Raw genomic sequence first — 14,021 nt, 5'->3', positions numbered from 1 at the left:
CGGACTCTCCACGGCTGCCACTGCCACCAGGGTCTGCTCGAGCTCACATGTGCGTGGTGACTCACCATGTGCAAGCCCAACTAAGTGAGGACGGGGACCCACCGAGGTGTGTGTATCTGCACTGGGGGATGCATGGCTGAGATGTGAGGCCGGCAGGTCCTCTGAGGAATCGCCATCCACGGTCACGGCACTCGCAGATGGGCTTGCAAGATAACAGAAAGCAATATTAGGCATTTGGACAGATGTTGAGGTGCTGCAGATGCCAAGTGATGCTAAGATCATTTGCCATCATGAGTGCTGAGTGTTAGCTTTCTGTCACCGGCTGCTTGTGCAATCCCAGCCTCGGCACCCGCCACGGACAGGCACTCCAGTGTGCAGGTGATCTCCAATGCCTGCTGCTCTGCGTCCGTTAGTGCTACCTGGTATGGCGGGCCCCCTCCGGTCCTTGCCCTCTCCCGGGCGTTCTGGCATCTCTTCTCCTATCAAGGCAAAACACAGAGGCGTGATTGAGTGATGGTTGCATGGTGACCCGCTGCATGCATTGGTGTGGGTGGGGTTGAGCGTGAGGGAGATGCATGGGAGGGTGCATGTGCAACATAGCCATGATATTGTGTGAGGATTGGGTTGCGTGGTAGTGTTCGAATGGGGACAGGGGCGGTGAGTACGTGCAGGTAAGGTGAGGATGATAGTTGAGTGGATGTGAGGAGTGATGCGAGAGCGTTGTGGTGGCAGTGCAGAAGGGTTGTGTGGTGGTGGAAGTGATGTGGAAGACGGAGTGTGGGAGAATGCGTAAGTATACTCACTTTGGCTGACCTGGTTAGGTCATTAAAACTCTTCCTGCACTGGACCCAGGTTCGTGGCACATTGCCGCTGCTGGTGACCTCCTCGGCCACCTCCAGCCAGGCCTTCTTCGTGGTGGAGGAAGGGCACTTCGTCCCATCGGATGGGAAAAGGATTTCCCTCCTCCTCCTCATCCCATCCAGCAGCACCCGGAGTGAGGAGTTTGAAAATCTTGGGGCAGCCTTCCCTCTGGCCTGCTCCATAGTTCAGAATTGGTTGTTTGCTGCAGGAGGAGCATCGGTGGACTGCCCTTTTAAATAGGGCTCCTCCAGCTGACAGACTTTGCTGCGCATGCGCAGTCCGCCCGCTGCGCAGCTTTCCAGCGCGAAACCCGGAAGCACAGGTAAGTGGCTCCAATTAGCCTGCGATTCCGTGCGGAGCACACTGATTTCACGGGCGCGTTACCCACGCGCCCAGTCGACCCCCCACTGAGAACCCGCAGCCCTCCTAATATCAGGCCCAATGTATTTGGGGAGGGCAAACAAGGCAAGGGAATACACAATAAATGGGAGGATACTGAAAGGTGGAGAGAAAGTGAGGGGCCTTGGAGTGCATGTCCACAGATCCCTGAAGGTCGCAGGACAGGTAGATAAGGTGGTTAAGAAGGCATACGGGATACTTTCCTTTATTAGCCGAGGCACAGAATATAAGAGCAGGGAGGTTATGCAAGAACTGTATAAAACATTGGTTAGGCCACAGCTTGAGTACTGCCTACAGTTCTGGTCACCACATTACAGGAAAGATGTGATTGCATTAGAGAGGGCACAGAGGTCATTTACGAGGATGTTGCCAGAGCTGGAGAATTTTAGCTATGAGAAAAGACTGGATAGGCTGGGGTTGTTTTCTTTGGAACAAAGAAACCTGAGGGGAGATTTAATTGAGGTATATAAAATTATGACGGGAGTGGATAGAATGGATAGGGAGGACCTATTTCCCTTAGCAGAGGGGTCAGTGACCAGGGGACATAGATTTAAGGTAATTGGTAGAAGGATTAGAGGGGAGCTGAGGAGAAATTTTTTCACCCAGAGGGTGGTGGGGGTCTGAAACTCACTGCCTGAAAGGGTGGTAGAGGCAAAAACCCTCAACTCATTTAAAAAGCACTGGGATGTGCACTTGAAGTGCCGTAACCAACAGGGCTATGGACCAAGTGCTGGAAAGTGGGATTAAGCTGGATAGATCTTTTGCGACCGGCACGGACACAATGGGCCGAATGGCCTCCTTCTGTGCCGTAACTTTCAATGATTCTATGCTTTTGTTTCTACTTTGCTGATTCTTGGCCCTGAAGTCTTAGTACTGTATTTCTATTTTTCTGTTTTCATTACCACCACATTTTCTTTCTTGATTCTTTTTAAATATCCCACTTTGTTCTCTGAATTTTGTCTTTCTCACTCCTATAAATTCCTTTTCTCCTCCAAACTTTTGCCCTTCTTTCTTTCTTCCTTCCTTCAATCGTGATGCTTCTATTGTTTTTTGCTCTGTGGCTCAACTGTTTTCTCATCTCTGGTGTTGAATTCATCAAAAGTGCTGAACACTTCATTGAGGGTAGAAAACAAACATTAAGGGACATTGAGTAGTTTGTTATAGACCATGATTATTATGTAATTGCAAAAGGTCTAAGTCAACAATAGCAACTCTGAGGAGGGAGCAAAATACAACACCACAGCTGGTAAAAGAAATGAGGCTTGTGACAGGGTTGGAAGACCGATGATGCTCCTAAAAAATGACAGTAGGGGGCAGAATGGGATGGAGCAAGTTGGTGAATCAACATTTCCATGCCAGGAAAACCTAAAATAATGAGGACTGAGAATTAAAAGAGAAGAAAATAAGTAGGAAATGAAAAACTGCCCATTTCTTTCTCACATTCTTAGATGTGATTTTTTTTTGTGAATGGGATTTTTTTGTGACCTAGTGAAGTGTGCTGTGTTTGTATTTTTTGATTGCTTGCTTTTTAATAAATATGACATTTCAACCAACCAAGCAGCATGGGTTGATCTTGCAGACACATTGGACACTCTCCCACACCTATGGGTACATCAGACACACTGAGATAGATATATTAATAAATTGTGTGATGGCATAGCAAAGCAAAATCTTCAAGTTATACAGATGATACTAAAATAGGAGACAGGGCAAATAATGAGGTACAAAGCAACCAGATTCAGAAGATTTAGCTCTTCTAGGAAACAGGTCAAATAAGCGACAGATGAGCTCACTGTGGATAGATGTAAATGAATTAGTATGGGAAAAAGGAATCAAAAGAAAGCATGTGTTAAATGTAACAGTGCTGCATTCTGATCACAAAAAAAGATCATGGGGTTTTAAATCTATGAAACCACCAGTATAGTAATTAGCAGCAATAAAAAGGGAAAATAGATCTCGTGTTGCTTTAGCAGAGGGATAGATTATAGATATAAAGACATTATATTGTTGCTGAATATGGGATTGGTCATTCTCCATCTGGTGTACTTTGTGCAGTTCCGGTCACCTAACCGTAAGATGGATATTATTGCCCTTGAGGGGGATACAAAAGCAAAGAACAGATATGATTCCAGGTTTCAGAAATTTATATTTTGAGAAAAGGTTATGGATGTTGAGCTTGTTTTTTTTGGAAAAGAGACTTTGAGATGTTTTCAAGGTTACAAAGGCAATTGACAACACGGATCTAGGAAAAAGTTAAAATACTAAAGTGTGTACTTTAAACCCCACCCCTAACCAGCGGGAATGGCCACAGTGAGCTTAGCTTATATCAGTGTTTTCTGCCCCGGTGAATAAACTGATCTACTTAGTCCAACACCCAACGTTTACTATTAGCCCTCACAAGTGGGATTGTGAGATACATATGTCAAATAGTGTTAGTAAATGTCCTCGCCTAAAAATATAGACCTATGTTAAAGGAGCTATACTAATGCAAGTTGTGGGCGAGATACAGTCCCCACCGCGTTGGTTCTAATGCAATTTGCTCACAAAACACGTTGGAAGTTTATATTTCAAATTGTTCTCTTTAAAGCCCGTTAATGTCCCTAGTCATCAGTTACACCTGAACTATCCTGTACTAATCAGGGACATGGGTAGTGCTGCTGGAACTCAGCGTTCTATAATTCTGACCTGCTCATACTGTTCTCTGGTGCAATGAACACATAGAAACATAGAAAATAGGAGCAGGAGTAGGCCATTCGGCTCTTCGAGCCTGCTCCGCCATTCAATATGATCATGGCTGATCCTCTATCTCAATACCATATTCACGCTCTCTCCCCATACCCCTTGATGCCTTTGGTGTCCAGAAATCCATCTATCTCCTTCTTAAGTATATTCAGTGACTTGGCCTCCACAGCCTTCTGTGGTAGAGAATTCCACAGGTTCACCATCCTCTGAGTGAAGAAATTTCTCCTCATCTCAGTCCTAAATGCCCTACCCGTATCCTGAGACTGTGACCCCTTGTTCTGGAGCCCCCAGCCAGGGGAAACATCCTCCCTGCATCCAGTCTGTCTAGCCCTGTCAGAGTTTTATATGTTTCAATGAGATCCTCTCTCATTCTTCTAAACTCGAGTGAATACAAGCCTAGTTGACCCAATCTCTCCTCATACGACAGTCCTGCCATCCCAGGAATCAGTCTGGTGAACCTTCGCTGCACTCCCTCTATGGCAAATATATCCTTTCTTAGGTAAGGAGACCAAAACTGCACACAATACTCCAGGTGTGGTGTCACCAAGGCCTTGTATAACTGCAGTAAGGCATCCTTAATCCTGTACTCAAATCCTCTTGCAATGAAGGCCAACATACCATTTGCCTTCCTAACTGCTTGCTGCACCTGCATGTTTACTTTCAGTGACTGGTGTACAAGGACACCCAGGTCCCTTTGTACATCAACATTTCCCAATCTATCACCATTTAAATAATACTCTGCCTTTCTGTTTTTCCTTCCAATGTAGATAACTTCACATTTATCCAGGTTATACTGCATCTGCCATATATTTGCCCACTCACTCAACTTGTCTAAACCGCCTTGAAGCCTCTTTGCATCCTCCTCACAACTTACAATCCCACTTAGTTTTGTGTCCTCAGCAAACATGGAAATATTACATTTGGTTCCCTCATCCAAATCATTGATATAAATTGTGAATAGCTGGGGCCCAAGCACTGATCCCTGAGGTACCCCACTAGTCACTGCCTGCCACCCCGAAAGAGACCCATTTATTCCTACTATCTGTTTCCTGTCTGTTAACCAATTTTCAATCCATGCCAGTATATTACCACCAATCCCATGTGCTTTAATTTTGCACACTAACCTCTGATGTGGGATTTTATCAAAGACCTTCTGAAAATCCAAATACACTACATCCACTGGTTCTCCCTTATCTATTCTACCAGTTACATCCATGGTTACTTTAATGTTCTGCATGATTCTCACACTGATGGTACATGGCAAAGATTCACAAATTTCTCACTTGTGATGCTGTTTGCAGAGATCAGTCAACTTCGCCCATCTTCTCTTCAACTGAATTCCCCATGTGGCTCCATAACCAAGAAGCATAATAGCTACTGAACGAGGTGCGAGCTACTCACTGAACACCTGTGTCTGCCCAAAATCGCCAGCACACTTAACAAACTGGAACCAGCAACTTTGTAATTGACAATAACGGTAATGGCAAATGGTTAGCACTATTTGCCCAATTTAACCGATTGTCCGATTTAAACGTGGGCGGTTTAAGTGGTGGGGACTATACTAGAGGGTGACTGGATTCGAGCAGGGATTACTGGTTAACAATCAGGAGCAGAAACCTTGGCCAATTTTCACCTCCCTAATACAGGGGATACTGAGGCCAACTGTAAAGCCATCTGAGACCAGCTAACTCACCACAGACTAGGAATCAAACCTGGAACTTGCTGGTCCATATGGCTCAGTTATCCACTGACTAAGCTCACTGAGCCATCAAGGAAGCTCATGCATCTTATTTGATAACTGGTTGCATGAGTTTGTCTTTACATGTACCTCTTGAGTGTCTCCAGTGGCTCCTTCCTGTCTATAATTCCTGTATCTGGATCTACTGTTGTGAAAATACATCTAAAAGGAAGAAAAAGTAAACATATTAGAATATGAAACACTTAAAACTTATAGTAGTGACTTGGGGTAATGCAATGATACAGTGTTTGAAAGGATCAACATCTAGAACTAAGGAGTGTTAATTGGAGAATGCCAGTTATCGAAATGACGGAAGAGGGATATTGGATGTTAAGTGTCCACCAGCTACTTTTGCACATCTCCTCACATTCAACCAAGAATAATACTGGCAGGAGCCAACTCTCCCCTCCCATAGGCTGCAGAAACTGTGTAGCAAGTACAGTTGCTTGATTGGCTGGTAAGTATTACAGCATTTGTTTCCTCTCTCAGTTAGGGCTGTGGGTAAAATTAAGAGCTCGGAGAATAAAACTTAGGGCAGTGGGTTAAACTAAATTAAGAGCTGGGAGAATAAAACTGAAATTACTTTATTAAATTAATAACTTAAACTAGATTATTAAATAGATTTATGAAACTATAAATAACCGATTGAATAAAAACTTTTTAAAAACTAATTAAATTAAACAAGGTTAGTTAGAGATGGCAGGGCAGGTGGTGTGTCGTAAATGCAGCATGTGGGAGTTGGTGGAGACCAGTAAGACCCCAAGCAACCACATCTGCAGTAAGTGTCTGCAGCTCGAGGAACTTCAGCTCAGAGTTGTTGAGCAAGAGTCCGTGCTGCAGACATTATGATGAATCAGGGAGGGGGAGAGTTACCTGGACGTTTTGTTCCAGGAGGCAGTCACATCCCTTAGGTTAAATAGTACTTTAGAGTTAGTCAGAGGTCAGGGAGAGAAGGATGTGACTGCGAGTCAGGCAGGTAAGGGGACCCAGGATGTAGTGATGGAGGAGCCTCAGCCCTTGACCTTGTCCAACAGGTACGAGGTACTTGCTACCTGTATGAATGAGAACGAGGACTACAGGGAGGATGGGCAAACTGACTACGGCGTCGTGGTACAGGAGGCCATTCAAGTGGGGGGAGCAAAATGGAATGTGGTAGTGGTAGGAGATAGTATAATCGGGGGATAGATACTGTTCTCTGCAGTCGCGACCGAGAGTCCCGAAGGCTGTGGTGCCTACCCGATTCCAGGGTTGAGGATATCTCCTCGCGGCTAGCAAAGAACTTGGAGCACGAGGGGAAGGATCCAGTTGTCATGGTCCACGTATGAACCAACGACATTGGCAGAACTAAGAATGAGGTTCTGCTGAGACAGTTTGAGGAGCTAGAATCTAAATTAATAAGCAGAACCTCAAAGGTAATAATCTCTGGATTACTACCTGAGCTACACACAAATTGGCATAGGGTCAAGATCAGAGAGTTAAATGTGTGGCTCAAAGAGTGGTGTGAGAGGAAACGGTTTCGATTCATGGGGCACTGGCACCAGTATTGGGGAAAGAGGGAGCTGTTCTGTTGGGACGGGCTCCACTTAAACTGGGCTGGAACCAATGTCCTGGCGAATCGAATAACTAGGGCAGTAGATAGGGCTTTAACTAAAAAGGGGGAAGGGTCAGGTGAGGGGAAATTTAGAAATCTAAAGTGAAAAGACAAAGCAATAGAGCTGTGTAGCAATATGAGTAAGGATAAGCAGAGTGTGACAGGAAGGGACAGAGAGCTTCACGGAAATAGTGCATCAACGATTAAGGTCAAAGCAGGGAATAATGGTAAAAAAATAAAATTAAAGGCTCTTTATCTGAATGCACAAAGTATTCGCAACAAGATAGACGAATTAGTGGCACAAATAGAGATAAATGGATTTGATCTAACAGCCATTATAGAGACGTGGTTGCAAGGTGAACAAGGTTGGAAACTAAATATTCCAGGGTACATGACATTTTGGAAAGACAGGCAGAATAGAAAGGGAGGGAGGTAGCCCTGATAACAAAGGATGACATAAGAACAGTAGTGAGAAAGGATCTTGGCTCGGAAGTTCAGAAAGTAGAGATAAGAAATAACAAGGGGCAGAAAACACTGGTGGGAGTAATTTACAGGCCCCTAACAGTAGCTATACCATTGGACAGAGTATTAATCAAGAAATAATAGGAGCTTGTAACAAAGGTAATGCAATAATCGTGGAGGACTTTAATCTTCATACAGACCGGGCAAATTAAATTGGCAAAGGTAGCCTGGAGGACGAGTTCATGGAATGCATTCGAGACAGTTTCCTAGAACAATACATCGTGGAACTAACCAGGGAACAGGCTATTTTAAATCTGGTCTTGTGTAATGAGACAGGGTTAATTAGTAATCTCATAGTAAAGGATCCTCTGAGGAAGAGTGATCATAATATGATAGAATTTCACATTGAGTTTGAAAGTGACATACTTAAATCCAAAACTAGAGTTTTAAACTTAAATAAAGCCAAATACATAGGTAAGGGGTGGGGGGGGGGGGGCGAGTTGCCTACAGTAGGTTGGAAAATTAGATTAAATGGTATGACAGTAGATAAGCATATATAAGTAGATATTGGTCAGAACATTGAATACAGGAGTTGGGATGTCTTGTTGAAGTTGTACAAGACATTAGTAAGGCCACACTTGGAATACTGTGTACAGTTCTGGTCACCCTATTATAGAAAGGATATTATTAAACTAGAAAGAGCGCAGAAAAGATTTACTAGGATACTACCGGGACTTGATGGTTTGACTTATAGGGAGAGGTTGGATAGACTGAGACTTTTTTCCCTGGACAGTAGGAGGTTTAGGGGTGATCTTATAGAAGTCTATAAAATAATGAGGGGCATAGATAAGGTAGATAGTCAAAATCTTTTCCCAAAGGTAGGGGAGTCTATAACGAGGGGGCATAGATTTAAGGTGAGAGGGGAGAGATACAAAAGGGTCCAGAGGGGCAATTTTTTCACTCAAAGGGTGGTGAGTGTCTGGAACGAGCTGCCAGAGGCAGTAGTGGAGGCGGGTACAATTTTGTCTTTGAAAAAGCATTTGGACAGTTACATGGGTAAGATGGGTATAGAAGGATATGGGCCAAGTGCAGGCAATTGGGACTAGCTTAGTGGTATAAACTGGGCGACATGGACATGTTGGGCCGAAGGGCCTGTTTCCATGTTGTAAACTTCTATGATTCTATAAGCAGTGGCAGACATTTAAAGAAATATTTCAGAATTCTCAATGAATATACATTCCATTGAGAAATAAAAACTCAGAGAAAAGCGATCCACCCATGGCTAACTAAAGAAGTTAAGGATAGTATTAGATTAAAAGAAAAGGCTTATAATGTTGCAAAGAATAGTAGTAAGCCTGAGGATTGGGAGAGTTTTAGAAACAAGTAAAGGGTGACCAAAAATTTGATAAAAAGGGAGAAAATAGAACATGAGAGTAAACTTGCAAGATGTATAAAAACAGATTGTAAGAGTATGTAGAAAGGAAGAGAGTAGCAAAGGTTGGTCCCTTAGAGGCTGAGACAGGAGAAATTATAATGCGGAATAAGGAAATGGCAGAGACGTGAAACAAATATTTTGTATCTGTCTTCACAGTAGAAGACACAAAAAGCATACTAGAAATAGTGGGCAACCAAGGGGCAAATGAGAACGAGGAACTCAAAACAATATCAGTAGAGAAAACGTACTAGACAAAGTAATGGGACAAATCCCCTGGACCTGATGGCCTACATCCTAGGGTACTAAAAGAGGTGGCTGCAGAGATAGGGGATGCATTTGTTGTGATCGTCCAAAATTCCCTAGATTCTAGAATGGTCCCAGCAGATTGGAAGGTAACAAATATAACAATGCTATTCAAGAAAGGAGGGAAAGAGAAAACAGGGAACTAAAGGCCAGTTAGCCTGACATCAGTCATCGGGAAAATATTGGAATCCATTATTAAGGAAGTACTAACAGGGCACTTAGAAAATTATAATATGATTAGGCAGAGTCAACATGGTTTTATGAAAGGGAAATCGTGTTTAACGAATTTATTAGAGTTCTTTGAGGATGTAACTAGCAGGGTAGATAAAGGGGAACCAGTGGATGTAGTATATTTGGATTTCCAAAAGGCAATCAATAAGGTGCCACATAAAAGGTTGCTACGCAAAATAAGGGCTCATAGGGTTGAGGGTAATATATCAGCATGGATAGAGGATTGGTTAACGGACAGAAAACAGAGTAAGGATAAATGGGTCATTTTCAGGTTAGCAGGCTGTAACTAGTGAGGTGCCACAAGGATCAGTCCTGGGGCCTCAGCTATTTATAATCTATATTAATGACTTAGGTGAAGGGACCAAGTCTGCAAAGGGATATAGACATGTTAAGTGAGTGGGCAAGAAGATGGTGTATAATGTAGGGAAATGTGAGGTTATTCATTTTGATGGGAAGAATAGAAAAGCAGAATATTTTTTAAATGGTGAGAAACTATTAAATGTTGGTGTTCAGAAAGATCTGGGTGTCCTCGTACAAGAAACACAGATAGTATGCAGGTACAGCAAGCAATTAGGAAGGCAAATGGCATGTCGGCCTTTATTGCAAGGCGGTTGGAATACAAGAGTAAGGAAGTCTTACTACAATTGTACAGGGCTTTGGCGAGACCACATCTGGAGTACTGCGTACAGTTTTGGTCTCCTTATCTAAGGAAGAATATACTTGCCTTGAAGGCGGTGCAACAAAGGTTCACTAGATTGATTCCTGGGACGAGAGGGTTGTCCTATGAGGAGAGATTGAGTAGAATGTCCCTATACTCTCTGGAGTTTAGAAGAATGAGAGGTGACTTTATTGAGACATGTAAGATTCTGAGGGGGATTGACAGGGTAGATGCTGTGAGGTTGTTTCCCCTGGCTGGCAAGTCTAGAACTAGGGGGCATAGTCTCAGGATAAGGGGTCAGCCATTTAAGACTGAGATGAGGAGGAATTTCTTCACTCAGAGGGTTGTGAATCTTTGGAATTCTCTACCCCGGAGGGCTGTGGATGCTGAGTCATTGAGTATATTCAAGGCTGAGATAGATAGACTTTTGGACTCTAGGGGAATCAAGGGATATGGGGATCAGGTGGGAAAGGGGAGTTGAGGCCAAAGATCAGCCATGATCTTATTGAATGGCGGAGCAGGCTCGAGGGGCCATATGGCCTACTCCTGCTCCTATTTCTTATGTTCTTATGTGAAGGCAAGAAAACGAGGAGAAATGGCTAAGGACATACCTAGTGCAACACATTGTACGGTACAATTTTGCAGTCCCAATCTGTATACCTTTCCATGTATCCTAAAAATTAAAAACATAGAAAGTAAGTACAGAGAAAACTTTTTACAGAGCATTCCTGTGCATAAGCAGTTCAAAGCTCGAGTTCATTAAACAGTTCACTGTCTTATGTAGGAGACAGCTGCAGCATACCAGTATAAGACATTCCTTTCACCATAGTACGTGAGGAAATGTGCTGTAACTTGTCTTATTCATAAAATGACAGATAATAAAGGGCAGACAATTTCTTTGAGTGAGGTTGCCAATTTGTGTCCAATTACCAAACATTTCTTAATTGCAGAGAGGCCATAACATAGGGTGGTATAGGAAACAGAAAAATTTGCTCTTTTGACATTAGGGTTAGGGCACACCTGCTTACCCAAAATGGAAAAGTGTTCAATTCCACTGCACTGACATCCCTCACACAAAAAATCATCTAAAATATATGAAGACAAAAGACAAACACTACTCCAGCTCCATTGTTATTTGTCTAAAATAAGATAGATGTGGGGAGTTGTTTCAGTGCAGGTACAATCAACAACTCCAGTACCATTGTATCATGCGACTACCAGGATGGGAGATAAACTAGATTGACCATTAGCTTTTTTCTTCCAGCAATTCCTATGTTCCAATAATAATTATGGCAGAGCCCAGCAATGTCACCAAATGCACTTAACTGTAGTGGTATATTAATCGTTTTTGTTGGCCCTCATGGGATGTAACATCACAGAGCTTCTAAAAATTCTAAGTATAAATTGGCAAATCCTACTGAAAACCATTGGTGTGGTACTGAGCCATAAAGACCGCAAGGTCATATGTTTGATTCCTTCTGTATGCTGAGTTGAGGCAACAGTACAGATGCTGCAATTGCTCTCAGCACCTCGAGTTTGAGGGGAGGGATAGTCAGGCAGGCTTCCTAGTGACCTCTGAAGGAAAGTGTTCATGTGTTGCTGTCAGGTGAGGGGAGAAATAAGTTGGGCTGTGATGCATTCTATGGTAAATAGCCTGGCAGCACAAATTGTCATTCCTGTCACATACTAAGTCCTGTAGTCCTATCACGTCTATTACTACGCATCACCTTCTCGCAGATTTCCACCGGCTCCTCCCCCCTCCCACCCCAATTGCAAAAAGCGACGGGAGCGGAGACCCGAGGGGATAAAGGGGCATGAGCGGAGACCCGAGGGGATAAAGGGGCGAGAGCGGAGACCCGAGGGGATAAAGGGGCGAGAGCGGAGACCCGAGGGGATAAAGGGGCGAGAGCGGAGACCCGAGGGGATAAAGGGGCGAGAGCGGAGACCCGAGGGGATAAAGGGGCGAGAGCGGAGACCCGAGGGGATAAAGGGGCGAGAGCGGAGACCCGAGGGGATAAAGGGGCGAGAGCGGAGACCCGAGGGGATAAAGGGGCGAGAGCGGAGACCTGAGGGGATAAAGGGGCGAGAGCGGAGACCTAGAAAAACTCAGGAAAAAAAATCTGAGTAACTGACTTCAAAAACAGCGCGGCACGAGAGAAGCGGCAGAACGTGCGGAATTTAAGATAAGTAGAAGTATCTAATTCACTTACACAATCTAATTTTAACTATGAACTAATTGATCAAATTTAAATAATTAAATAAATATGTAAACAAAAAACAAGACTAATTAATTACAAATTAATCTGAAATCAAGCTAAATCCACCTACTAATCTAGATTCCGAATAATTCTATTATATCTAGAATTAAATTACTACAAACAAATAAATAAATAAAAACTAGAAATGGCAGCGCAGGCTATGTGTCGGGACTGTAATGTGTGGGAGTTTGTGGACTGTGCCGGATCGCCACATCTGCTGGAAATGTCCATACTCCAGCTCAGAATCCTTGAGCTGGCATATCGACACATAAGGGAGGGGGAGTAATTTATGGATTGTTTTCTCCAGAGTACAGTCACACCTCAAAGGAAAGCACAGGTGCAGGAAGAGGAGAGTGTGACTGTCAGTCAATGAGGTAGAGAGAATCTAGGGGAGGTAGAGAAGGAGGTCCCGCAGATACTGGTCCTATCCGACATGTACAATGTGAGGATAAGGAGAAAGACTGCCGGGAGGACAGTCACGATACTGACCTAGGTACCATGATGCAGAGGGCTGTCCAATGGGAGGAGGAGCAGAATAGAAACGTAGTAGTTATAGGGGACTCAATAATTAGGGGGAAAGATAATATCCTCTGCAGCTGCAATTGAGAGTCCTGAAGGGTGTGTTGCCTGCCTGGTGCCAGGGTAAGGGATATCTCGATGTGGCTGGAAAAGAATTTGGAAAGGAAGGGGGTAGATCCAGTTGTCGTGGTCCATGTCAGGACCAATAACATAGGGAAGAAAAGGGAGGAGGTCCTGCTGAGGGAGTATCAGGAGTTAGGACCTAAATTAAAAAGCAGGACCTCAAGGATGGTAATCACAGGATTATTACCCGAGCCACGTGCTAATTAACATAGGAACAAACAGACCAAGAAGGTGAACACTTGGCTAAAGGAGTGGTGCGGGAAGGAGAGGTTCCATTTCATGGGACACTGGCATCAGTACTGGGGCGGGGGGAGCTTTACCATTGGGACGGGCTGCGCCTAAACCGGGCTGGGACCAAGGTCCTAGCGGAAAGGATAACTAGGGTAATAAAAAGGACCTTAAACTAATAAATGGGAGGGAGTGCTCAATCAGAAACAATAGTAAAAATGATAGTTTAAAGATTAAAAAGGGATAAGAGCAGAGTTCAGGTCACACACAGTGATATAGATACTCTAGATGAAGGGAATACTAAAGTAGTTACAGCAGAAATGACAAATAAGAAATGTGTTAAGTTAAATGGTGTGAGAAAGACAGCATCATGGCAGAAGGATATCTTATTGATTAAAGATACTATTACAACATTAGTAAGAGGGTATAGGTAAGGGAAAGCAATCAGCGGAGACTCTATGGTTAGAATTGAG

At 43.7% G+C, this 14,021-nt stretch overlaps 1 protein-coding gene across 1 annotated transcript in view; it reads right to left on the bottom strand.

The window, feature by feature from the left end:
* Positions 1–14,021, bottom strand: part of marc1 (mitochondrial amidoxime reducing component 1) — a 58,968-nt gene that overhangs the window by 11,535 nt on the left and 33,412 nt on the right. Inside the window, exons 5-6 of the mRNA XM_067988959.1 lie at positions 11,032–11,093; positions 5,831–5,902 (exon numbers count right to left, since the gene is read on the bottom strand). Coding sequence (XP_067845060.1) covers positions 5,831–5,902; positions 11,032–11,093 — 134 coding nt within the window. The remainder of the gene's footprint in view (positions 1–5,830; positions 5,903–11,031; positions 11,094–14,021) is intronic.

This window comes from Heptranchias perlo, chromosome 8, assembly GCF_035084215.1.
Source record: "Heptranchias perlo isolate sHepPer1 chromosome 8, sHepPer1.hap1, whole genome shotgun sequence".
Classification (NCBI taxonomy): Eukaryota; Metazoa; Chordata; class Chondrichthyes; order Hexanchiformes; family Hexanchidae; genus Heptranchias; species Heptranchias perlo.
This window is presented reverse-complemented; position numbering and strand designations above follow the sequence as displayed.